Here is a 25,231-nt window from a genome sequence, read left to right on the forward strand (position 1 = left end):
CACCCAAATGCACTAGAGGGCGCCAGCTGCTAAGCCAAGCCAGTGCAGAAGCCTCCCTTTTTGTTTTAGTGGAAACGATGGGCACTAGGACTCCCCCACGTGACCAGGCTCTTAATTCCATCCACAGGCACATTATGTCTGGGAACAACAGCAGCGTATGCAACAGCAACAGCTCCTCCGAAGGCAGCCTGCCGACTCGTTGCTGACCCCAGCCGCACGGGGAGGCCACCGGCCCCTCTCACGAGCTCATTCCTCACCCGCTCCGGCCACCGCCTGTCTACCTAGCCAGGACACGTCTTCCAAGGTCATCCCACTTCCAGTGCCAGAACAATCCATCAAACCACGCTTCACCACAGGTAAAACACAAAGTTTTCCCTTGATTTTGTGTAAATAGTTCTTTGTTTATTGGTTCAATGTATACAGCTGCCCAATCAACATACAACTCAAGGTGACACCCCCTGAAATATATATATTTATGCTTCTCATTGTCATTGACAATGGATGCACTTAACCAAACATTCTCCAAAAAGTTAACCTGGATTGGACCTGATTAATATTCGGGTAGTAGACCATCAGGAAATCCAAGGGTGATAGGGTGAAACTGAAAAAAGAAAAAACAACTTGCAAGAAGGGAGTGACAAGCTACTTCTATACTATTGTCAAGAAAACAGGAAGCGATCACATGACTAGAGGGGAGATTTTTGACTTTAGTGTTGTACATAACAATTGATATGCGACTCTGGCCAGCAAGTTATTTTCCCCACTCCCTTCTTCTTCTTCCATCATCATCTGTATGTGACATGTAATTCTAACTATTGGTTTGCAAACCATGATTTGTAGCATAATGTGAACTTTATTGTGGCTTGCTCAACAAACCACAGTTAAAACTAAACATGGCTTATTATGATACATGATCTGGGGCCATGCTCGGATTCTCTTCCCTCCTCACCTTCCTCAATCCCTAATTAGACTTAGAATAACTTTATTGCCACTTCGAATGTACACTAATTGGCATTAAAATGAAATTTTGTTGCATACAGCTCTCGAAGGGTCACCACCTCCAATATACACTACATAAACATGACAAAATAAATAAATAAATATAAAATTATGCATATACCTATATATACAGTATTATATGACACAGAGAAACAATTACTGTCTGTTCCTGACCAGGAAAAGCGTACAGGTAGTCCTCAACTTACGAACATTCATTTAGTGACTGTTCAGAATTATGAAAAAAACCACCAGTCTTCTCGCTTACAAGCATCACGGCATCCCCATAGTCACGTGATCAAAATTCGGGCACTTGGCCACAACAGTAGCAGTGTCCGGGGATCATCTGACCACCATGTGAAACTTCCTAGCTGGCTTCCCACAAGCAAAGTCCACGGGGGAATCCAGATTCACTTAACAACCATACGGTTCACTTAACAACGGCAGTGATTTGCTTAACAATGGTGGTAAAAAAAAAGATTGTAAAAGTGGGTGCTACTCACTTAACAGCCACCTTGCTTTGCAATGGAAACTCTGCTCCCGATCGTGGTTGTAAGTCAAAGACTGCTGGTATTGCCAGGACATTGGTCCATTAGACATCCAAACTTTAACATGGGGCTGCAGTCACATGATTTTTGCCAAGAGGAAAAGAGCTCCTCCCCTCACCCAGGCTAAGAAAGCCAACTTTACAGGGTTTTGCCTGCCATTCATCCATTCCATTAGCTTCAACCAAATTTATCTCTAACTTCTCCCCTCAAAGGCTGTCTTTTGTCCTGGAAAGATGATTCTGGGAAGCGGGAGTAGGCAATTCAATCTTCAGGTTTAAACTAACACTGAAGACTCACTGAGTCCAAAGAAAACCCCAGCTTTGTGAATGACTTGGGTGCCTCTTTTCATCCTGTTTTAGGGATCGTGTATGACTCTGTCATGCTGAAACATCAGTGCTCGTGTGGAGACAACAGCAACCATCCTGAGCATGCAGGCCGAATCCAGAGCATTTGGTCTCGCCTGCAGGAACGTGGCCTACGCAACCAGTGTGAGGTAGGGGGCAGTGCAGGCCAGATGTGAATACAGAACAATCCTCTATTCTCCCAACCTGATTTAGCTACACAATCTACAAGACAAGTATTTTTTAGCTTTTCAATAAGCCATTTTACTAATGGCTAATTTGGTGGTGGTGGTTTTTTAAAATTTACATTTCTACTTGGAAAGTGGTGATGGTGGGCTTTTGTTGTTGTTTATAAAAACAAATTTTGGGCAACGGTTTTTAGAAAACTAAATGGCATCTCGTGCCACTGGTACTTTAGCTTCAATTAATTTCTGCAGCAATGTGGGCTAGAAACATATTTGAATCAAAATGTACAATTCTTCATGGTTTTGCCCACCCTCAGAACTTTAGCTTTACTACTGTTGCCTTCCTATTACAGGATGAGAGACGACAGACGTTTGCCACCTTGAGTGGTCTATAAAAATAGTAAAAGGGCGATATAAATAAATAAATGAAAGAGGTACTGTTACTTTCTAAAACATTCAAAATTCAGAGTAGCTATTCAACAGCAGTACTCTGTTGACCTTATAAAGGAAAGAGTCAACCTTATAGAGGAAAGATTGCTAAAGAAGCAACACAGAGGGTCCTTGATTTACTACCACAATTGGGAGTGGAAAAATCTATCATTAAGTGAAGCACACATTAAGTAAGACATTACGTGATAGCTATTTGCATCCTTCCCTGCTGTCTTCCCTATTGTCTTTGCCAGTCAGAAGCCAGTTGGGAAGGTCGCAAATGCCAATCACGTGACCCAGGACATAAATATATACTGGCTGTCAAGCGTGACCATGGGGACACCGCAACAGTCATAAATCTGAGGACCATCATAAATTACTTCTTTCAGCTGTGGAATTTGAACAATCACTCACTAAACGAATGGTCATAAATTGAGGGCTACGTACATTTAAATTAGTGTATACTATTAATCTAAAAGAGGAATTGATTCAAACTTGCATATGATTATGAGAGTAATATTATTTGTAAGCATACTTCTTCCCTATGATTTCATGTAATTTTATTAGATTGTGTTCCAAGCAGAAATGACATTTTAAATCTCTTTCCGTTTCCCCCCTCTCTCTCCCCCTCCCTCCCTCCCTCCCTCCCCCCCCCCTCTCTCAATAAGTGCAAATCAATTCACTGTAAGACAAAGGATTCTTCTCACATTCTTCATTGGAGATTAGTAGACAGATATTTTTGAACTACCCTTAGTCTAGGGCTAAGAGAGAGAAGTGGCTTATTATATGAATATTTGAATGACCTGATTTTTATTGGGAATTGTATCTTGCAGATAGAGCAATACTTCATCTGCAGAAAAAGCAGATGGTAATAGTTAATTCTTTGGTGTGAAAAAAAAACTTCACTGTTGATTTTTGCACCTCAGGCTGCTATAAAATACACAGGAGGTGGCCTATTTATTATTTCTGGTCAATTGGCTGTTTTCCAATTTAACTAGTTCTTCTACCCCCTTCCTCCCTCCCTTTCTCACCCCATCCCTCCAAATACCTGGTTATTATATTTTGGTGAGGATGGTAAGACTTTTGTGGCCCTAATTTCTAAGCTCCTCAAGAAATTGGAAAAAACATAAACCAGTCTTTTTTCCATTTAAAGGAGAGGAAGTTTTTTTCTTGATGATGTATAAAAAAAACAGGTTGGATATTTTTTTTAAAAAAAAAAAATCTTCTATGTTCCACTTTCCAATCCATTTTAGAGTGGAGTTAGAGCAGAAAAAGAAAGTTGGGGAAGTCAAAAATAGGACAACTTTCTTTAATCTCCTCCATGTGGTTTGGACTGCAATGTCCTGAAGACCCCATTGCTTGGAATTCTGAGTTTTGCAGTCCCGGTACATTTGGGGTGGCTGTAGATTGGAAGAACAAAAGATGAAGAAATTTAGAACCTTTTCTGGAGGAACCCAAACCCAATCAAAAAAGCAATGCCTTGCGTTCCCATACTGAAGCAACACCTACTTAGCCATAATTCTTCATAAATACCTCTCCTTACAGCCCTCCCCCATCATCATCTTTCCAGCCAGTGATTAAAACAATGGATATTTCCATAACAGTTAAACGTTTTATCCACTGATGTAGACATAAAAACCACTATTAGTTTCTCAGATAATTCAAAAGCATTTGATGAATTGAGCGGCAAGCAGGTTCCATAAATTCTAGCCAGGTTTTATGAAGATGCCTACTTTGCAGATGCCCGACAGATGTGCATCGCACCAGAAACATTCACACATCTCAAAACAATTATGGACATTTCGTTTCTTTTAAAGCCCTTCAATCCCCATATAGCTTGAATCAGAGATTTAGCTTTTCCTTTCCTCTGTTTTTTTTCTTTTACTTAATATCTGCAAAGTAAACTTAGATTCCCTTCCTATCTCTAGTATTTGTTCCAACTAAATTAACTAGGTGGACCATGTGCACATTCTTTGTGGATGGATAGAATGTTCCTAGGCAACAACAGTGTGCTTCTACACACACACACACACACACAGAGAGAGAGAGAGAGAGAGAGAGAGAGAGAGAGAGAGAGAGAGAGAGAGAGAGAGAGAGAGGGAGAGAGAGATCCAGAAGGTTGTTCTAAACATGACAATGTCTTTATGGATGAAATAGAGGGAAGGAAAAAAAAAACCCAGAATTGTTCCATTGGCCCATTGGCAGGAGAACCAGTTTGCAGAAATCTTTTAGGACAATGGTTGTGTACAAGCTGCTTCAGTCATGTTGCTTTGGGAAAATTTCTCCGTAGAGTACAGGTAGCCCTCAACTTATGACCACAATTGGGCCCAACATTTATCTTGCTAAGTGAGACATTTGTTAAGTGAGTTCAGCCCATTTTACGACCTTTCTTGCCACAGTTGTTAAGTAAATCACTGCAGTTGTTAAGCTAGTAACTTGGTTGTTAAGCGAATCTGGCTTCCCCGTTGACTCTGCTTGTCAGAAGGTCGCAAAAGGAGATCGCATGACCCAAGGACACTGAAACTATTGTCATAAGTATGAGTCAATTGCCAAGCATATGAATTTCGATCCTGTGACCATGGGGCTGCTGCAATGGTCATAACTGTGAAAAACAGTCATAAGTCACTTTTTTCAGTGCTTTTGTAACGTTGAACGGTCACTAAATGAACTGTCGTAAGTCGAAGACTACCACTATCTGTATACATGCCATGAATTAGTGGCATCTGATCAGACTTTGTCCATTCTTAAGAGAGGCCCTGCATCCACTACCTTAAATGGCTGCCTCCTTTCAGGATGTGCCTCCCCCTTTAAGCAAGGCTCTAGAGACAGCCTCAATTTTTAGAAAGACCAGAATGCTGCAACTGGCCCTGAAGCAGCAGCTGATACCCTGTTTCCCCGAAAATAAGACATCCCCTGATAATAAGCCCAATCGGGCTTTTGAGCACATGCGCTAAAATAAGCCTCCCCCTGAAAATAAGCCCTCCCCGAAAATATTTAAACGCAGAGCTGGAAATCAGTTAAGACAGCAAGAGGAGCCCCATCTTGCTCCATGTGCCCCAAAATAATAAGACCTCCCCAAAAATAAGGCCAAGTGCTTATTTCAGGGTTCAAAAAATATAAGACAGGGTCTTATTTTCGGGGAAACACGGGTAAGTCAAATCCTAGAAATATTATCTTTTTCTCAGAGCCTCATTATTTTCTCCCCAGCATCTCAGTCAGCTTCCTGGAATATCCACAGAAGCCCATTGTGTTGTCTGCTTCTTGTGATGTAAACCAACCCTTGTTTTTCTGCTAGTGCCTTCGAGGACGCAAAGCCACGCTGGAGGAGCTGCAGTCCGTTCATACTGAGCGTCACGTGCTGTTGTACGGCACCAACCCCCTCAGTCGCCTGAAGCTGGACAACGGCAAATTGGCAGGTAAGAAGCAATGTAATGTCTCCCTTCATCCAGGGATAGAAGTTGAGGAGAGCCAAAAAGGACTCTCCTCATCTCTTGGAGCCAAGACCTGCCAGAACCCTCTTGCAATCTCTCTGCATTGGTGTCTCTTGTAGATATGGTCCATTTGATAAATACAATCCCAGGATTAATAGCTGGCAGATGACTGAGATCTAGTCAGTGTTGTGCTAGGGAGAAGAAATGGAAAATCTAGGGTGTTTCAAATGAAAGGATTCTTCAGCTATGCTGCACGCTTCTTGCATCCTTTATTTGCTGTTTTATTTCATTTATATCCTACCTTTCTTCTAGGGAGCTCCAAGTGGCATAAGAAGACAGTAGTCATTTCTCCTTTATAACCTCAAAGATAATACAGCCAGTGTTTTCCTCTAGTGCTTGAATGAGGACTTCTCCAGTCCAACAATCTTAAACATTGTCTCAAACCCAAGGTCACTTTCGCAGGATGGGGCTCCACAGAGTATCCCATGAGAAGATTCTGTGTGATACATAATAGGAAACATATAAGTATTTTAAATAAATGACAAATTAATTGAGAGGCCACCCCCCTGTCTCTCTCTCTGTCTGACTTTTATATGTGCAAAATATCTCTTCAACTACAAACAGAGCATTCTGCTTCAGATTTACCATACCTTTTATATCGCATGTGCATATCTATCCATAAATATGTGTACCAACAGTGTTTCCCTATTTCTACTCTTCCCCAAAGTGGAAGTATGTCCACATGATATATAGCATGCCCAATTCATTTGAAACTAATTTTAACTCTTAAGAAGTCTACCTCAAAGTGCCGTTGGTGGCACAGTGGTAAGATTGCAGTATTGCAGGCTAATTCTGCCGACTGCCAGCAGTTCAATCCTGACTGGCTCAAAGTTGACTCAGCCTTCCATCCTTTGGTAAAATGAAGATTGTTGGAGGCAATATGCTGATGATGTAAACCGGTGAGAGAGCTGTAAAGCACTGTGAAGCAGTATATAACTCTAAGTGCTATTGCCATTGCTGTAAAGATTCAAAACATTCTCCAATTTGCCTCTTCAGAGAACTAAAACTCCTAGAGTTCCTTTGAATGTATTCTCCCCCTTTTCAAATGGTTTGTGTGTAGCGCTGTGGTACACCAACAATCTGACTCTCATATACTTGGTTACAGCCCTATTGCCTTCTCTCGCTTTCTTGCAGGAATCCTGTCCCAGCGGATGTTTGTCATGCTGCCCTGTGGTGGAGTTGGGGTAAGCGTCTTCTCCAGCAGGCGGGATGGTTTCCACCCAAGATTTCTTCCCATACCTTGTTTCCCATGAAAACAGGATGAAGTTGGTTTGTGCCGACTTTGGATTTCCAAGAAACAAAGGAGGCACAACACTGGAATGCTCAGGGGTGGAAGGGAGAGAGTTGGAATGTTTCAAGTCCAAAAAAAATTGCAGATGATTGGTCTGCCTATTGCTAACTGGCATAGCCTAGCATCTAAAATGAGCTTAGAGAATGTGATCCATTTCATGTCATGTGAGTACAAGGTATGAATCAGAACATGAGGCAAATCTGATATTCAGTCAGAGGGTGGAGTGTTATTTCTAGATAGATCTTTGTCACTCAGGCCACGGGGGTCAAGGAGTGCCTACCTCTCTCCTTAATGGATTATTATTATTATTATTATTATTATTATTATTATTATTATTATTATTATTATTATTATTATTATTATTATCAGAACTCCTTTTACAGACTTTCTAATCTGGTCCTGGGTGGTTGAGGGCGGCAACTATGCTTTTTCTCCAGTTTGTCTTGTGCAGGAAGTTTTAGGATTAAGGGGACAAGCCAAAAGGGACAGATTCATACCTATCACTTCCATAGCAAGACTGCTGCTTACCCCAACATGCTACTCAATTCTCTCACATCTGGGAGCATTGGTAGAGAGCAGAGGTGCTCCAAGAAACTGGAAAAGGGATTCCAGTAAACAGTCCCACCCACTTGCTCAGTTTCACAATGTTAAGGTCAAAATATTCCTAAATTGGAACAGGATCTTGGCAACTTCTGTTGATGGGCAAGGGACGTTTCACTAAGCCTGTTGGCCAGAGGAAAGGTATCCATGGACCTCCAAATCTGTTTGGACTAGGATCCCCTAGTGAATTAGATATAAGCTCTTTGAAGGCCAACTTCAATTAGAAGGCTCCAGTTGTCTCTAGTAAACTTCACCATGCTGTTTCCCAGGTTATTGTGAAGTCACTGAGTCATATGTGAAACCCACCAGGGTTTTCTGTGTAGACGTGACAAGATCTGGCTGTCATATCACATACCATGTGATGGCCAATGAATTCAGCTCAAATGTTTTGGGGAAAATCTTGGTAAAATGTACACACCAGCAAACAAATATATTTGGCCCATCTTAGCTAACTCCCTTACTTTTTTCTTTAACCTTTCTTCAGTGTGTTTTTTTCTCCAGCCATACACTGTCCTCTATATCTAGTTAATAAGAAAATGATTTGTATTTGAGTAAATACGGGTAGTCCTCAATTTACAACAGCTCATTTAGTGACCGTTCGAAGTTACAACGGCACTGAAAAAAGTGACTTATGACTATTTTTCACACTTAGCGACCATTGCAGCAATCCTATGGTCAGGTGATCAGAATTCAAATGCGTAGTAATGAGTTCATATTTATGTCCATTGCTGTGTCCCAAGGTCATGTGATCCCCTTTTACGACCTTCTGACGAGCCAAGTAATACGGGGAAGCCAGACTCCCTTAACAGCTGGGGGAACTAACTTAACAAATGCAATGATTCCCTTAACAGTAATTTAATAACTGCAGTGATTCACTTAACAACTGTGGCAAGAAAGGTCATCAAATCGAGCAAAATTCACTGATCAAATGTCTCGCTTAGCAACAGAAATTTTGAGCTCAATTGTGGTCGTAAGTTGAGGACTATTTGTAAAGAACTTGCATACAGTCAGTAGAGTTTGAAGGGGACAATTATACCACTGACACTATTTCCTGGCCTAGTAAATTAGATGTCAAAGAGTTCTTGGCTAGACTTTCCATTAGCGCATGATTTGCAGTATTAAACAGATTTTGTGTGAAGAGCCTTTCACCCAGTGAGTTCTGCCTATAGTCTGATGGTATAATCCAGACCTTGGCTGTCTCTATTTAGCAAGAATAGCGGTCCGTACTGCTGGAATGACGATGGTCTATTGCACCCCTTCTATTTCTTATCCCGCTTCCATTCTGATGTTCACTCCCAGCCTTGTTCAGAAGTATTCCTGAGAAGGGTTGGGGGAATAGGGTTAGATTGGAGAAAATCTCCCTGGCCCCTCCTTCTCTCTGTCTCTTGTGTCCCTCCCTCTGGGCTCTCTGCCACGTTCACTTTCGTTCATCGCCTTCTTGCGTGCCTTTTTTTTTTTCTCACTCTCTTTTTTCCAGGATGCTGCCTCCCCGACCATCCCTCTTCTCCTTCTCTTAACCTTTTGCTCCCTTTCTCTTGCTCTCTGGTTCCTTCTTTCTTTCCCCCTTTCCTTTGTCCTTACTGACGGGGCTTGGATCTTCTCTTCCCCCTCCCTTGCACCCGGAGAGAAAGAGAGGGAGAGGGAGTTGCGCGCCTGGAGCACTAAGGCAGAAGGCAGGCTCTGCTCACACATGGAGTTGATCAGAAGAGAATCTCTGAGGTTTTCCGGCTCTTACTTTGCCGATGACGTGATCCTGATCAAACCAAGATGTTTGTTTTTGAAAAAAAAAAATCAAATAGAATCAAGAAGGTAAAAAGAATGGGTTCTTCCTGCCCCCAACTTTTGCAACTAACTCTAGAGGGGGGGGGGAAATGTGTTGGGAAAGCTCTCCTGCATGTCGGTGTCGAAGGAACTTGTGGGAGCCCAGCAAAGTTGAAGAATTGGGGATGGGGTTGTTGTCTAGCCAGGCTGTTGTTGTGGTTCATGAACGGGCACGTGTTGCATGCCAAGGGCTGCACCGTTCTGATTTGCCCTCAAAAGAGAGGATGTCCATGTCATAGTGCTGCATTTGACAGTTGATTTGATCAGAGAGCCCTGAAAAGAAACCCCTCTCTGAAGAAAAGTCTCCTTGGTCCAAAACTAGCGATGGTGTCCAACAGCTTTTCCACTGATTTTCTCCTACCCCATCTCCTGGGAGGTTGTATGTGTGTTTGTGTGCATATACCATTAGTCCATATCGTGGGTTTATTTGTTGCTGTGTGCAGAAATGTAACCACGGGGCCCTTTCTGTAGACTGAACTCTTCTTTGTCTCCTACTGGGTCCAGGTGGACAGTGACACCATTTGGAATGAGCTGCACTCCAGCAATGCTGCACGGTGGGCAGCTGGCAGCGTGACTGAGCTGGCCTTCAAAGTGGCCAGTCGACAGCTTAAGGTAAGAGCCCTGGTGGGACAGCAAGATAGATGGGGAGTGCCCCTCCCTCACCTCTTGGATTTCTAAGGCAAAAGAGCATGTGGTGATCTCAAAGGGGGTTTCCAAAATGTATTTTTTTGCAGAGATAAAATGCAGAGTTGCATGAACTTCCCATGCACGTCTGTCCATTCTACTCCTCTCGCCTTTCAAGGATGTTTTTGGTGTTTTGAGTGCATGCACACCTTCAAGTTAGTATTGAGGTCCCTGCAGTTTTCTTGGCAAGATTTGGTTTGCCATTACTTGCTTCCTAGGCTGAAAGAGCATGACTGGCCCAAATTCACCCAGCTAGCTTTGTGCCTAGGGTGGGACTAAAACTCGTAGTCTTTTTATGTCTAGCCTGACGCCTTAAGCATTGCATCCAATTGGCTGTGTCTTTCAAAAATTGTTTCCCATCATTCTGTTTCTGGAGTTTGGGTGGACTACCATCAGCACCTGGCCTTGTGGGGCAACTGCTGGTATCTCAGCAGGATCTTCCATTGATGATGGTCAGGGAATTAAAAAGTGCCCACATCTTCCAACCTCACATACACATTATCATCCTTGCTGGGTATTCCAAAAGACTGGATAAACACAGAATCTGGGTGGGGGTGGGGGGGGGGGACACTGCAAAAGCTGAAGTGTATGGAAATAAATATAATTTCCATTAATGATTCTGACAAGGATAATCAGAGTCCTCCCCATGCCCCTAAACTGACTTCAACTTGTTATAGCACAGAACAGTTGCACATATACAGTATCTGAAGAAGAGAGCAGGTGTTTCTAGCCCTCCTCCGATTAATGTAACTTTCTGTTAAAAACTTGCTCAAAACGGGATCCTCCAGTGAAGTCACAACTGCAGCTGGTTAAGCAGAAGGACCTTCTGTGGTGACTCCAAGGCTTTGGCAATGGCTTCAAGGAGGTGTAGCAATGGTCTTTGTTGTTGGGCTTTCAAGGGAACAAATGTTCAATTATATTCACAGGCATTTGGCAGCTGAACTTGGGAATGTGTTTTAATTGAACACTTACCCATTTCAGTTGTTAGGCTGAATTGAGAAAGGGGGGGGAGGAAAGGTGGGGAGAAAGAGAGGGAGAGAGAGAGAGAGAGAGAAGAAGAAGGAAGGCAATACTGGTCAACGTTTTTTCAGACCTGTTTTCAGCTTTTATTCTCATCTTCTTCCTTGATATAATTGTTTCTTCCTTCATAGAGGAATTCCATCCAGTCAGGAAATATAACATGATTGTGTTGATGTCATGGAGTGGTATAGCTACTCAGGTTTGACTAGTAATGACATCTCAGAGCGTAAACAGAGCTGTTTTAATTAGAAGTAATAAAATAAAGGCCCCTATGAAACAGCTCAGTTGTTCTCACCCTGTAGGACTGATCACATTATGTCTCTTTAAAAACGCAAATTGTTTTCAATTTCTTTTCTTTGGCTATATAGTTTAATGGAATGGGATACAGTGGGGGTTTTTACTATTTTTGAAAAGGACCTCAAGCTTAAAAAAAGACAAACAAAATAATACAACTTTAAGTTACGTCAGCGGTATTTTGCTGAAGTATGAAAAATGCAATAATAATTATTAAACAGAAAATCTTAAATGGAAAAGAAAAATAAGAGATGAGAAAAAAGTTTAGTGGTATCTTAGCTAGCCTGTCGATTAATGGTTGATTACCAAGCAAGTTTGCTGCTCTTATGTTTTTGGGAAATCAGTGGGACTTGAAGTCATCTTGGCTAATTTTTCATATTGCTTTCATTGGGAAATGCATCTTTCTTGCACTGGATTTAACCTAAACTTTTTTGCCGTATCTTAAATATTTAATATGACCATATTAGTATTACTAATCCTTATAATTGTAACAGTGCATGAAATTTCACATATAGTTGTCAATTGAGGGAGTATTTTCTGTCATCTAAACAGGAAGGAACTATTCTCACACACTCCCCACCAGGTTCCCCAATACCTTAAAATCTTGTCTGGATTTTGGGAGTACAAGTAGTCATTATTTAGCATAGCCTCATTTAGCAACCATTTGCAATTACAATAGTGGTGACAAAATAACTTTATGACCAATCCTTACACTTTCAGGTCTGTAAAGCAAAAGAGAAGCTGAAGTAAGATCATTAAGCAGTCACAGTTTCACTTAGTGACTGCTTTGCTTAATGACGGAACCACTAAACAAGGGCAGCCCTTATAGGGGGGAGGTTGCAGGAAAGAGGATAGGAGGAGAAAATCTCACCAAAGATACACACAACATTAGATCTAGCCCATTTAAATTATTGCTTGAAAAAAAATTTAAAATTTTGAACATTCATGAGTTACGCTGTAATATAATATAATATAATATAATATAATATAATATAATATAATATAATATAATATAATATAATATAATAAATAATATAATAATATAATATAATATAATATAATATAATAATATAATAATATAATTAATATAATATAATATAATATATTACGCTGTAATAGAAAGCACTGAATTGCCATGCCTTTCCAACAGATAAAATGATGGTGATCCAACCACACTTAAGCACTTCCATGTCTCATTGGCTTGTTTACATTTTTCCTACTAACATTTAAAGAATTTAACCAGAGGAGCAGTCATATATCATATGAACTCTAAACACGGCTGACCATTGGGTTGTAATAAATGCTTTTGTAAGCCAAAGCCCATTCTGAGCATTTGACAAACCGATAGTCAAAATCGGTAGATCTTTTGGCCCTTAACAGAAAAAGACATGCTTTGATTACATTAGGCCCACAATATGCAGTCTCATAACAGGAAGCAACGTAACCACATCTTAATAAGAAAATCCAATTAAAGGATGAAAAAGCCCAAACAGAAGAACAAACCACTAAGGGGGGAACATCCTATTACTCACCTTTCAGCCAAATAAACTGAGATATGATTCAAATAAATGCAGCTTACCCCCCACCCCACTTTACAGTGACTGATCCGGTTACAGCAATGGTCTCCAATCTTTCCTTTTGATGGATTGGCAAGGGGGCAGGAGATGGGATGGTTCCGTGTGAGCACGAGTGCCTACCGCTTATACAAGTGGAGTTGTGTGTGTGCTTACCCATCACTTGTGCAGCTCAGTTCCAAATGGGCCGCGGCCATGTGGCTAGGAACCTCTGAATTACAGTAATGCATCCTATTGCTGCTTTTTTCATTTCTACAAAACATTTATTTTAAGCACTGTGCATACACGTAGTCCTCGACTTACGACCACAACTGAGCCTAACATTTACCTCATTAAGCGAGAAATTTGTTAAGTGAGTTTTGCCCCTGCCACTTTTGTTAAGCGAATCCAGGGGTGAAATCCAGCAGGTTCTGACAGGTTCTGGAGAACTGGTAGCGGAAATTTTGAGTAGTTCGGAGAACCGGCAAATAGGGAATGGGAATTTTGCAGTATCCTTCCCCTGGAGTGGGGTGGGAATGGAGATTTTGCAGTATCCTTCCCCTGCCATGCCCACCAAGCCACGCTCACAGAACCGGTAATAAAAAAAAAAAAATTGGATTTCACCACTGAGCGAATCCCTGCAGTTATTAAAATTATTAACCCAGTTGTTAAGTGAATCTGGTTTCCCCGTTGACTTTGCCTGTCAGAAGGTTGCAAAGGAGGATCACATGACCTCGGGACACTGCAACCGTCATAAATACGAGTGAGTTGCCAAGCATCTGTATTTTATTCACATGCTGCAATGGTCATAAGTGTGAAAAATGGTCATAAGTCAGCTTTTTTTTCCCAGTGCCGTTGTAACTTCGAATGGTCACTATACAAACTGTTGTAAATCGAGAACTACCTGTACTGATCATGACAACAGTATTAACTCTGCTGTTTCTTTCTTTCTTTCTTTTTTTTCTTTTTAATATCTTACAGAATGGCTTTGCCGTTGTACGACCTCCAGGACACCACGCTGATCCCTCCACAGCAATGTAAGGAGAATCACCTCTGGGTCTTCTCTCTTCTGAGCCATGGCTTATCTTCCTGATAGACACAAGCCCCTTAAGAGTCCTTCATGCCTGTGCTCTCAATGTTCCACTCTCTGTGACATCACAGCCACAGTTGGAACCCAGGGGCAGTGGGTCTGATCTTGACTATGGTAAAGCAGTCTGAGAAAGTTGGGGAATGCAGTCATAAACAGTAATGGATACATCAGATGTAGCCCTGGATTTATGTTGGGCATACCTTAGATCTTACATCTTTTCTATCCTGCTGTATGGAGTAGAGAGTTGGTCTCTGATAGAAAACCACTTGAGGAGACTAGAAGCCAGAGGTGGGTTCCTCCCGGTTCGGCCCGGTTCCACCGAGCCGGTAGCAGTGACGATATGATGTCACCAAACAGGTTCTGCCCCACCCTCCCACCCCGCGTTATTCTTACCTTTTATTTGCCCCCCCCCCCAATCTATTGCTGCCTCCTGAGTCCCAGCTGATCAGCTACAACAAAAAAAACTGTTTAAACTCTTGCCGCGGGGCTTCAAAGGGCCGCCCTACAGCTGATCAGTGTTAAAAGGCAGTGTGGTGGTAGACCGGTGCCTCCAAAAACAAATGAGTAGACTGGTGCCTGCAAAAATAAATGGGTAGACCAGTGCCTCCAAAAACAAATGAGTAGACTGGTGCCTGCAAAAATAAATGGGTAGACCAGTGCCTCCAAAAACAAATGAGTAGACTGGTGCCTGCAAAAATAAATGGGTAGACCAGTACAGCTCTGCAAGCAGTTAAAAGCCTGGTAGACCAGTACCTCTGCTAAATCCTAAAGAATTGTCACATGACCATCAAGCCACACCCACAAAATAAGCCATGCCCACAGAACCGGTAATAAAAAAATTTAGAACCCACCCCTGCTAGAAGCATTTGAAATGTGGGTTTACAGGCAGCTGTTACATATAAACTGGGTTAACAAAATCACAAATGAGGAGGCGATAAGCTGCCTGGGAAAGCAAAGGGAAATAATCAAAGCCATTAAAAAACGAAAGTTAGAATATTTTGGACATGTGATGCGACACCCAGAAAAATACGGCATCCTTCACTTAATCCTCCAAGGAAAGATTGAAGGCAAACGAGGTCCAGGCAGAAGAAGAACATCATAGCTTCAAAACCTAAGGGACTGGTTTGGACAAAACTCAGCAGCACTTTTTCATACGGCTGTTGACAAAAATAGGATTGCCAACATGATCGCCAACATCCGATGACGGATATGGCACAAGAAAAAGAAGATACCTTAGATCTGATTAAGCAAGGTGATAAGAGGGAGCAGGCAGAAATAAAGAGAAAACAAAAAAAGAAGACATAGGAAAGCGGGAGACTGAGTTCTAGTATTGCTTTAAGGAACTTATTCAGCTGGGTAAGTTTGGGCTAGTGATTCTCTTTAAGCAGCAGGCAAGGGCAAGCCACTTGCAAACAGTCTTGCTAAGAAAACTGCAGGGAATTGCCCAGGCAGTTGCCAAGAGTCAACACTGGCTCAAAGGCGCGCACACATTCACACAAATGGGAGGGCACGGTTCCAGTTGCACGGCTATGACAGCTACCTTGATGCTTTTTATACCCTCTCATAAAATGCCACTGGTAATACTTAGCTTTTTTTTTTTTTAAGCTTCTGATTTGATCTCAGAGCAGCTGCTTTTACCTACAAAGGAAGAACAATTGCTTCCAGAATAAGAAGCATATCCAGATTTTTTTTTCCTCTTTTTTTTTTTTTAAAAAAATGACTAGGTTTAAAACCTTCTGTCCAGGCTAGAATGAACAAGGGTAATTTCTTATTTCTAGTCCGCTGAGCAGAAAAAAAAAAGAAAAACAAGTAATAAAGCTAGCCAGCCTCTGCATGCCTTTTTTTTAATTTTCTGGATCACAGTAGAAGTCAAGACGAAGAGAAGCAGCCTGCCATCCTCCAGATGTTTTGTCCTAAACTTCACATAATCCCCCTGCCATTGTCCAAATAGTTGGAAGTGAGGCTTGTATCAAAACAGTGAGATCTCAAAGTCTTAGGGGCCAGCTTGCCTGGCCCACTTCCAGGTTATTCCATTCCATCTTTCGTTATTTTCTTTATTTATTCTTTTTTCACTCCATTCTTTAGCTAGCCATCATTGTGTCTGTTCGCTTTGAGCAGTTCAGTAGGGATTCCTATTTACTTCCAGAAAATACAATGGAGCCTGCTGATACTTCCTTATTCATAGTTGGGGCAACGTTGACTTCCCACTAATTTACACTGTAAAAATGAGTTCACTACAGTATTAGCATTCAGGATGACAAGTTGCTTGTTTTGTTTTGTTTTATTATTTTATTTTATTTTATTTTATGTTTTGTTTTGTTTTGTTTTGTTTTGTTTTGTTTTGTTTTGTTTTGTTTTGTTTTGTTTTGTTTTGTTTTGTTTTGTTTTGTTTGCACCCATCTCACTATCAATCAACTCTGGGCAGCTATTTGTCTTTCTATAAGAAGCAGTTGAGATGATTGCTGCTGGGTTTCAATGAATTTGTGAAAGTATTCCAACCAAAGCAATGCACCTGAAATATCTCTGCAGAGGTGACCCATTTCCACATGCAACATCGGACCCTTTCCGATGTTGCCATTACAAAGTAGTGAATGTGACATGGGAGAAAGAGGCCATTTACCATCCAGTTAAGTCTTGAGCTTGGTTTTTGGCAGGTGGCTCCACCAGCCAAAATGTGTGTCTTTGTAATGCTGAGCCCTAATGCAGCACACGGGTGGAAGAATGCAGCAAACGTGATCTCTGTGATCTCTGCAGGACTTAAGGAAATGAGTCCCTCTTGCCCATACTGTAGGATGGGTCTTTGCATGAGGAGAGGTTGGATTACTTTGGGGAGGCTGGTGTGTACCAGTTGGGCAAGATGTCCCATAAATACATTTCCTCTCTATTTTGGTTGTTCACCAGCTTCTTATTCTCCTTGTTCCTTGGCAGGGGTTTCTGTTTCTTCAATTCTGTGGCAATTGCAGCCAGGCAGCTCCAGCAAAAAGGGAAAATCAGCAAGATATTAATTGTCGACTGGGTGAGTTCTTCTTCTCATTTGTCAGACAGAAAATTTCTTGTTAACCCTGTGGAAATGAAAGAGAGAAAAAAAACTATCCCCGACCTGGCGCTCTTTTGATCTACTATCCTACAAGCCCCATAATCCCTTCCACCAAGCTGGTTGACTGAAAGTGCAGGGGCCATATTCCCACACCAGCTGAGTTTAGCAGTACATGAGACATGGCAAAAAGGGAATTGGGGAGTTGCCATGTTGTGGTAGGAATCACGTTACTGCTATAGGTCGTGTGCTTGGGTACAAGATATTACAGGAATCCAGCAATTGTGTTTTGCTAACTTGGGTTTAATGTTGTGTGTGAATTTGACAGTTTGGAGGGCACAACATTGGAGGAAGGCTATACTAAGATATAAAATAGAAGAGCACTGGCAGCTAATGGCCATATGTGTACCAATTTACAGGATTTATGAGCCATGGTGGTGCAGTGGTTAGAGTGCAGTACTGCCGGCTACTTCTGCTAACTACCGGCTGCCTGCAATTTGGCAGTTCAAATCTCACCAGGCTCAAGGTGGATTCAGCCTTCCATCCTTGAGGTGGGTCAAATGAGGACCCAGATTGTTGAGGGCAATAGACTGACTCTGTAAACTGCTTAGAGAGGGCTGTAAAGCACTGTGAAGCAGTATATCAGTCTAAGTGCTATTACTAGTGCTATGGAAAGAGTCTATTCTAAATGATGCACTGTAAGCATTGTCTACCTTCAGGTTTCTAGTCCACAAGACTAAAATAAAACCCCTGCAATAAAGAAACAAATGAACCTAACTAAAATGACCCCTCATGATTTGTTTCTCATCCAAGAAGCTTTAGTTCATTTTTTTTTTCTTTGAAGATGTTTCGCTTCTCATTCACTTTGAAGACATTTCACTTCAGTTCAGCACTGGGACCTGAAGAAGCTTTTTGGATGAGAAGTGAAACGTCTTCAAAGAAAAACAAGAAAGTCCAGTTGCCTCTTGAAAAAAGCACCTTTGGGGCAACTTACAGGCTTCTTATCTTCTCTCTTCTTCCCCCTCAGGATGTTCACCATGGTAATGGGACACAGCAAGTTTTCTACAGAGATCCCAATGTCCTCTACCTCTCCTTGCATCGTTATGATGATGGCAATTTCTTCCCTGGTAGCGGAGCAGCTGATGAGGTGATCTCCTGTTTTACAGCTATCTCGGTTTCCCTAAATTAAAATATTACTGATACAGTACAGGAAAAGGGAAACCCCAAATTTCAGCACAATGTGATTGTTGGTAAATTTTAACCTTGCCAACTTAATAGCATATCTCAAACCACTTGAACCAACTATTAGATCAGGAACTGTTGTGTGCCAGGAACGTCTCTTCCCTCCCCTACCTCACATCTCTGTACAATAGAGAAAATGCAAATCCCTGCAAAATGCTCCTGTTCAAAAAATGATTCCTTTCCATGTACTGTTTTTTAAATTATTTATTTTACTGCATTTCTATCTTGCCTTCTAAGAAACAGGATCTGACCACTTTATGCTTTACTTCCCTTATTACCTACAATCTCTAAACTTCTGTATGTCCTATCTGTTAAGCTCTTCTGTCTGTAGTTGGTAACTGCTTTTCTTGGTTTTTTTAGGTTCCTAGTGGGACTTTTAGGTTTCTTGGACCTCTGTCCATTTAACTTTTCTTTAATTTTACCCACACTCAACCTTCCTAGTCTTTTAAGTCTAATTCAGCTGACAAACATCCCTCTCTCAGAGACTCCATCGTCAGCCTTGTCCCTAAGTGCGCTGGTGAACCTCCTGCTCAGTCCATCCATATGGAGCCTTTCTTGGCTCCAGGTTAGAAAACAGAGATGTCCCCTTGGAAATTCATCAAAATTTAAACAGCATTGGTTTCTGACTTCTTTTTTTTTTAAGGGATGTTAAAAACTAAATGCATTTGAGGAGCAAAGAAAGTTCTCTGGAGAACATCATCAAGCTAGAGCTGAACATTTCCAGCTCTAAGAAGAAGACGGAGAACTTTGCCCTAGCTGAGGGTGGGAGGAGGGCGAATCGGGCTGGGCTTTTCTGGTATTTCAAATCCATCATGCTTTACAACCTGCTTTCAAAGGGGCTTAGTGCTGAAAGTGGCCAGGACTGGAGTTGGCCCCCATCTGGTTCTCATCTCTCCCTCTGAGCAGGAGATATCAAAGGGGTTGAAGCATTGTTTATGATGCCGCACAAATCCCTGGGAGACTGTGGCATATCACTCAAGGCTTCCCCCTCCCCACCATGCCCTTTATGAGCTGTTCCCCCCCCCCCCTTCATCAGACACACTGTCAGTTTTGACAGTGAGCCCTGCCCCAAAGGAGAGTTGCCATGGATTTTTTTCAACCCTTTCTCTTTTCTTGTCTTTCTCTCGCCCAACTAACAGACATGACGTGCTTTGGAAGGGTGATTGCTTGTCCTTCAGAGAGGGATTTCCTCCCACCCATATCCATTTTCTTCATTTCCCCTCTCCTCCTCCTCTTCCTCCTCTTCGTGGAAAATGTTCCCTCTTTCCTTTCACACACAAAGCAAGCTAGGTTCTGGGTTCTAACTCCCAAATGAAGGGGAAGACAGAGAGTTTTCTCTTGGAGTAAACCTCTGTCTAGGTCAGAAGCCTACTACCCAAAAAGCTAACAGAACTATATTTCACATGGAAAAGTTTGCCTGTTCTGTGCTGCATTCATGCCTCGTCTTAAAACATTGGGGCAGTCGCACTGCAGCATTCATTAGCCACAGGCTCAACTTTGAAATGACCAGGTGTGCCAGAAGAGGTTAATAAACACTTGCAAGCGGCCTCCAACATTTATAGGATGCTACACAAGTGTAGTGGAAACCTAACCGCCGCCACCATCAACCCCTGAATTTTATAAAATCGGACCTTCTTCTTTGCAGGAGAGAAAGAGAAGAAAGATCAGTATACTTCTGCACATGAAAATAACTGAACATTTTTCCTTTGCAAGAACATTTAAGCATGAATGGAGTGAATGGGTTTTAATCTTTTAATTTTAAAGGTTTTTATAATGGTTTTTTAAATGCATTGTAAGCCACCCTGAGTCTCCGGAGAAAGGCGGCATATATGAAACAAACAAACAAACAAACAAACAAATAAATAAATAAATAAATAAATAAATAAATAAATAACACTGCAAACGAATATTTTGGAAAACTACTGTTGCCTACACTGTGCATTAGAATAGTACTTGGGATTTGATTCCCAAAGGATACTGTATGTTTGACGTACAGTAAGGCTATGCAGCACTCCAGAAATAGTGCAGAAGGGTTCTTCTATTAATCACTCTTCTAAGGATCACCAATTTATGATCCTCTTCTAAGGATCACCAATTTATGATCCTCTTCTAAGGATCACCAATTTAGCATGGAAATTCTTCTATATATAACTTTCACTCCCTCATTAACTGGAAATTGTTTTTTTTGGGGGGGGACAAAAATCTATATTAACATTACCTAGGAATTATTTCCTGAAATGACATTTGGGGGAGAATTTTGGAATTGATTCTGATGTTTCATCCAGTACAGGAAGTAGCCCAGTTAAATTTATGATAGAAAAACACTTATCCTTGTGATTGGAAAAACCTATGAGTTTCCTTTTCTGGGGCAAATGGAGAATATTTGCTTTGAGTAATTTTTTTTTAAAGGAATGCAGTAAGTAAGTGCTGTATTTCAGAGAAAGAATTCCCAAAGAAGGGGTCATTTAATTCTAAGAGATTTGTGGTTTTGTTGGGAAAAAAAGTATCTGAATAGCTAAGGATGTGAAATCTGATTTCTTATCATAGGAAAATGTAGTACTCGGGCTTCCCTCCCAGTTTTTGGTGGTTATGCTTTGTGTTCCAAAGAATGCCTCCCACCCACACGCACCCAAAAATAAATGTTTAGTGCACATGATCATTCACTACGATAAGATCACCAGAAGCAAAACCATAACAGTGGAGTTAAGGAAGCATCCACAAATTGCTATTTTCCTGTTATTGAATGCAGGTCATCTATCCAGTGCTATCAGTATAATAATAAATTTAGGATTGGGATATTTTTAGATTAAGTACCTTGGACATTAGGATCCACTGCATGGCTGCAGTGAGACTATTCAGTTGATCTGGAGATGCAGTCATCTCAACAGTGGGAGCCTGACTTGCTCCGTGTTTTTCTTTTTCAGGTGGGCTCTGGGGCTGGAGAAGGTTTCACCGTCAATGTCGCTTGGACAGGAGGCCTTGAACCCCCAATGGGGGATCCAGAGTATTTGGCAGCTTTCCGGTAGGCCGTCTTGCTTCAAGCTTTGATACAATGCCTATTCTTCCAATAGGGCCCTGTTGACTTATGTTGGCAAAGGCTGCTCTGAATAACTTTTTAGCTGCAATGGAACAATTTACTTTTAGCGGAGGGGGGAGGAGGGGAAATGAAGGAAGAAAAGAACAGGCAAGCTGAGTTAGGATAGATTTCTCCAAGCTGGTGCTCCCCAGATGTTTGAGATGACAACTTGTTTCATCTGGCGTCATGTTGAGGATGATTCAAGGAAAGCATCTGGCAGGTTTGCTCCCACTTTAGGCCAGATTTAAGTGTGCTTTGTTCCTCCTTGCAATAGCTCCTGTGCTAATTCTGGAGCTGAGCTTATCGTTTGATGTAAGATGCGAACCCTTTGCTGCCCGAGCGGCCAAAGATCAGAACTGAGGAACAAAGTAGGCAGTATGATTTATTTGAACAAGTTTACTTTTAGTAGCCTGTAGGAACTTCGTCTAAAGGGCTGCAAGCATGCCTGTTTTTCTTGGCTGATTGTTTTCATCATATGGGACAGGAAGGCAGGGAACGGGGCAGGCAGAACTTCAGAGTCAGGGAAGGAAGCCTAAGAGTGTTTATACTTGGAAGTCAGGCTCATGAAGTCCAGTGGGATTTTTTCCAAATAAACATGATTAAACATAGGATCAGGCTGTAAATCTTTCTTTCCTGGGTTGTCAGAAGTTGCACGCACACCTCCGCTGGTAGCTCTGACACACTTTCTCCATCTCCTCTCCCCACTCCATTGGCCCAAAGTCCTGGCTGCTCCTACCAAACTTCTGAAAACATTAAAGACCAAACCAGTTCAGTTCCTTCTTTTGTGACCCAGAACTGTTATAATATAGTTTCTCCCCAGGATGTGAAGTCAATGACAGAGGCACTATGTTAAGAGTCCTCCCTCCTGCCATCATCATCCCAGTTGCTAAGACCTGTGTTGCTAAACTTCCCATATACTCGTAGCATTTTTTTTTTTTTGGGGGGGGGGGGGGGCAGTCTGCAAATCACCTTCCCGTTACAGACATAATTTTGCTAATTTTTCTGTAACCATCCAGTAAGGCAGGTCAATGTTATGATCCCCATGTTGCTGAGAAGACCGGGATAAGAGACAGTGGCTCTGAATAACAAGGGCTGAGAAAAAAATTATAGTCTTACTCATTCTTAGTTGAGTTTCCTAAGGCCAAATTAGAGGTCATGTTAGGGGTGAAATCCAGCAGGTTCTGGAGAACCAGTAGCAGAAATTTTGAGCAGGTCAGAGAACCGGCAAATACCATCTCTGGCTGGCCCCAGAGTGGGGTGGGAATGGAGATTTTACAATAACCTTCCCCCAGGAGTGGGGAGGGAATGGGGATTTTGCAGTATCCTTCCCCTGGAGTGGGGTGGGAATGGAGATTTTGCAGTATCCTTCCCCTGCCATGCCCACCAAGCCACACCACGCCCACAGAACCGGTAGTAAAAAAAATTGGATTTCCTCACTGGGTCATGTATGTATGGAGTATGAAGTGCCATTAGCAATTGTGTGGTGCAACCAGTAATGTAGGAAAGCAAAATGGATCTACATCCCATTCAAGAGAAATATTATTTCCTCACCTATTTTAGGGTTTCCGTCTCAAATTTAGTTTTGGAGACTGCCTTAAGGTTGTAGCTATGACAGACAAAACAACTAAGCGGCTACAGAAAGACGACCTGAAGGCTGCCTGAAACCTTGGGGCTTACAATTGGTCCACCTTTGCTTTAAAAAAATCATTCCCGCAAATACCGATGCATCTCTTTGGCATTTTGAATTGCTCTGCTGCATTATCGCTCTGTAGCACGCCGAGGAGCTGTGTTCTGGTGAGCCTCTTACACCCCCAAAACCACCCAACCAAGAGTTAGTAGAGCTTGGGAATGCCATATGGTCAGAGCTAGCCTCTCCGGCCTGATGAAGGAGACCCACAGCACTTGGCAGAGTCTCCCTTTTGAATTGCAAGGCCTAACTGTGCCAAGCCTGGGCTCTGGCAAAAGGCCACCCTCCCACAGCTGCCCAGCACATGTGCTTTGATTGCACTTAAAAGGGCTCTATAAATAGTTTCTTTCCCCTACCCCACATAGCCCCACTTTTGCTCCACGCAGAAATGCAGCTCCCAGGCCCCGTGCCTCTTTGAGTCGCTTGCCAAATGCGATCTGGCTGACGGATGAGTTTCTCTTTATGTCCCAGTGGGCAAGATGGAAGGCCTGTCGGGCTCTCCGCGTATGAGGTCTGGGAATGAGGTGGCGCATCAGGGGAGGAGTTCCAATCCAAACCAGCTTCCTCCCTGACATGGTTGGGACCTGCTCCAAGCCGCCTTAAACTTCCATTGTCTCACAAAGAGGGCTGGATGGTGGCTTTCTGTGGGAAGAGCACGGGCATGCTTTCTAACTCAGACCAGTTACAGAGGCTGAAAAGTAGCCCAAGGAAGTGAGATATTGGTTGACAGTCTGTTCTTTTAAAAAAAAAAATAAAAAAAAATCTCTGCTTTTCTTGGAGGTGGGGAGGAGGCAGAGGAGGAAGTAGCAGTTTTATAGATTGTGAGTTGATGAGCCTGAAATTATACACACAGTGCTTGCTTGATAGTAGAGGATCCAGGAGGTTGGGGGCCGGTGTCCATTGGTCAGGCACCTCTCATGCTGAGTTGCGTTCAGTTTACCTTCTCACCAAAGTTATTTTCATCTGTTTAGCTTTGTTTCATATTTTCGTTTGGATTTTTAAAAACTAAGTGCGGTCAAGGGTGGGGGTAAGGGGAGGTTTTATACCTTTCATCTTCCAGAGAGGTTTGGGGTGGGATTTGCTGCTAAAATTGCTATCTTCCACTTGAGCAAAATTGTTTATGTGTTTATTAATGGAAAAAATGCTGAAGAGGAAAATGGAAAAATGCTGGAGGGTGCGGGTTCACACATACACACACACACACACACACAGAGAGAGAGAGAGAAAGAGAGAGAGAGAGAGAGAGAGGGAGAGGGAGAGGGAGAGAGAGAGCACTCTGTTTCTCCAAGACAGATTCAGCCCTCAAGAATGTATTTGGTATGAACGATTTTTAAAAAGTAATTTCCTGAGGGAAAACTCTATGTGGTTCAGCATCACATGTGGTTGGAAGAGTCATTCTTTGGTCTCCCATTTTAAAAAATTAATTGAATTTATGTCCCATTGAAAGAAGTGGGATGAATTGGGATGGGGGAGGGCAACAGGGCAGGAATTCTCTCAAGATGGCTTCCCTTCTGTTCAGGCAGGGGCCAAATCCAGATTTGTTCAACTTTAGTGTCAATATGGGCCTCAAAAGATTTAGTGATTTCCATGGTTTTCTAAATTATTTAGTATAACACTGTGCCTAGTTGCATAACGTCTTGTCCTTTCACGTTTATACTTCAGCGTATCATGGAAATGAATTATTGCCGTTTTTAAAAATAATAAACAATAAAAGAGATCTAGCAACATTGCGGAACTGATACAAATGGAAAAATGCATGTGTAAGATGGTTGCTTTTTTTTTTTTTAATCATACCCCATCCTGGCCCATCACTGTGCCTAAGAAGGCAATGATTTATGTTGTGAATAAA

General features: G+C 42.0%; 1 protein-coding gene across 8 annotated transcripts in view; it reads left to right on the forward strand.

The window, feature by feature from the left end:
• Positions 1–25,231, forward strand: part of HDAC7 (histone deacetylase 7) — a 229,515-nt gene that overhangs the window by 196,581 nt on the left and 7,703 nt on the right. For all 8 annotated transcript variants that reach the window (XM_087886649.1, XM_034419318.3, XM_034419321.3 and 5 more), the window contains 9 exons: positions 128–356; positions 1,904–2,037; positions 5,795–5,915; positions 7,125–7,174; positions 10,207–10,314; positions 14,235–14,290; positions 17,272–17,359; positions 18,405–18,524; positions 21,544–21,641. In XM_087886649.1, coding sequence (XP_087742775.1) covers positions 128–356; positions 1,904–2,037; positions 5,795–5,915; positions 7,125–7,174; positions 10,207–10,314; positions 14,235–14,290; positions 17,272–17,359; positions 18,405–18,524; positions 21,544–21,641 — 1,004 coding nt within the window. The remainder of the gene's footprint in view (positions 1–127; positions 357–1,903; positions 2,038–5,794; positions 5,916–7,124; positions 7,175–10,206; positions 10,315–14,234; positions 14,291–17,271; positions 17,360–18,404; positions 18,525–21,543; positions 21,642–25,231) is intronic.

This window comes from Pantherophis guttatus, chromosome 2 (genome assembly GCF_059756535.1).
Source record: "Pantherophis guttatus breed Tessera chromosome 2, ASM5975653v1, whole genome shotgun sequence".
NCBI lineage: Eukaryota > Metazoa > Chordata > Lepidosauria > Squamata > Colubridae > Pantherophis > Pantherophis guttatus.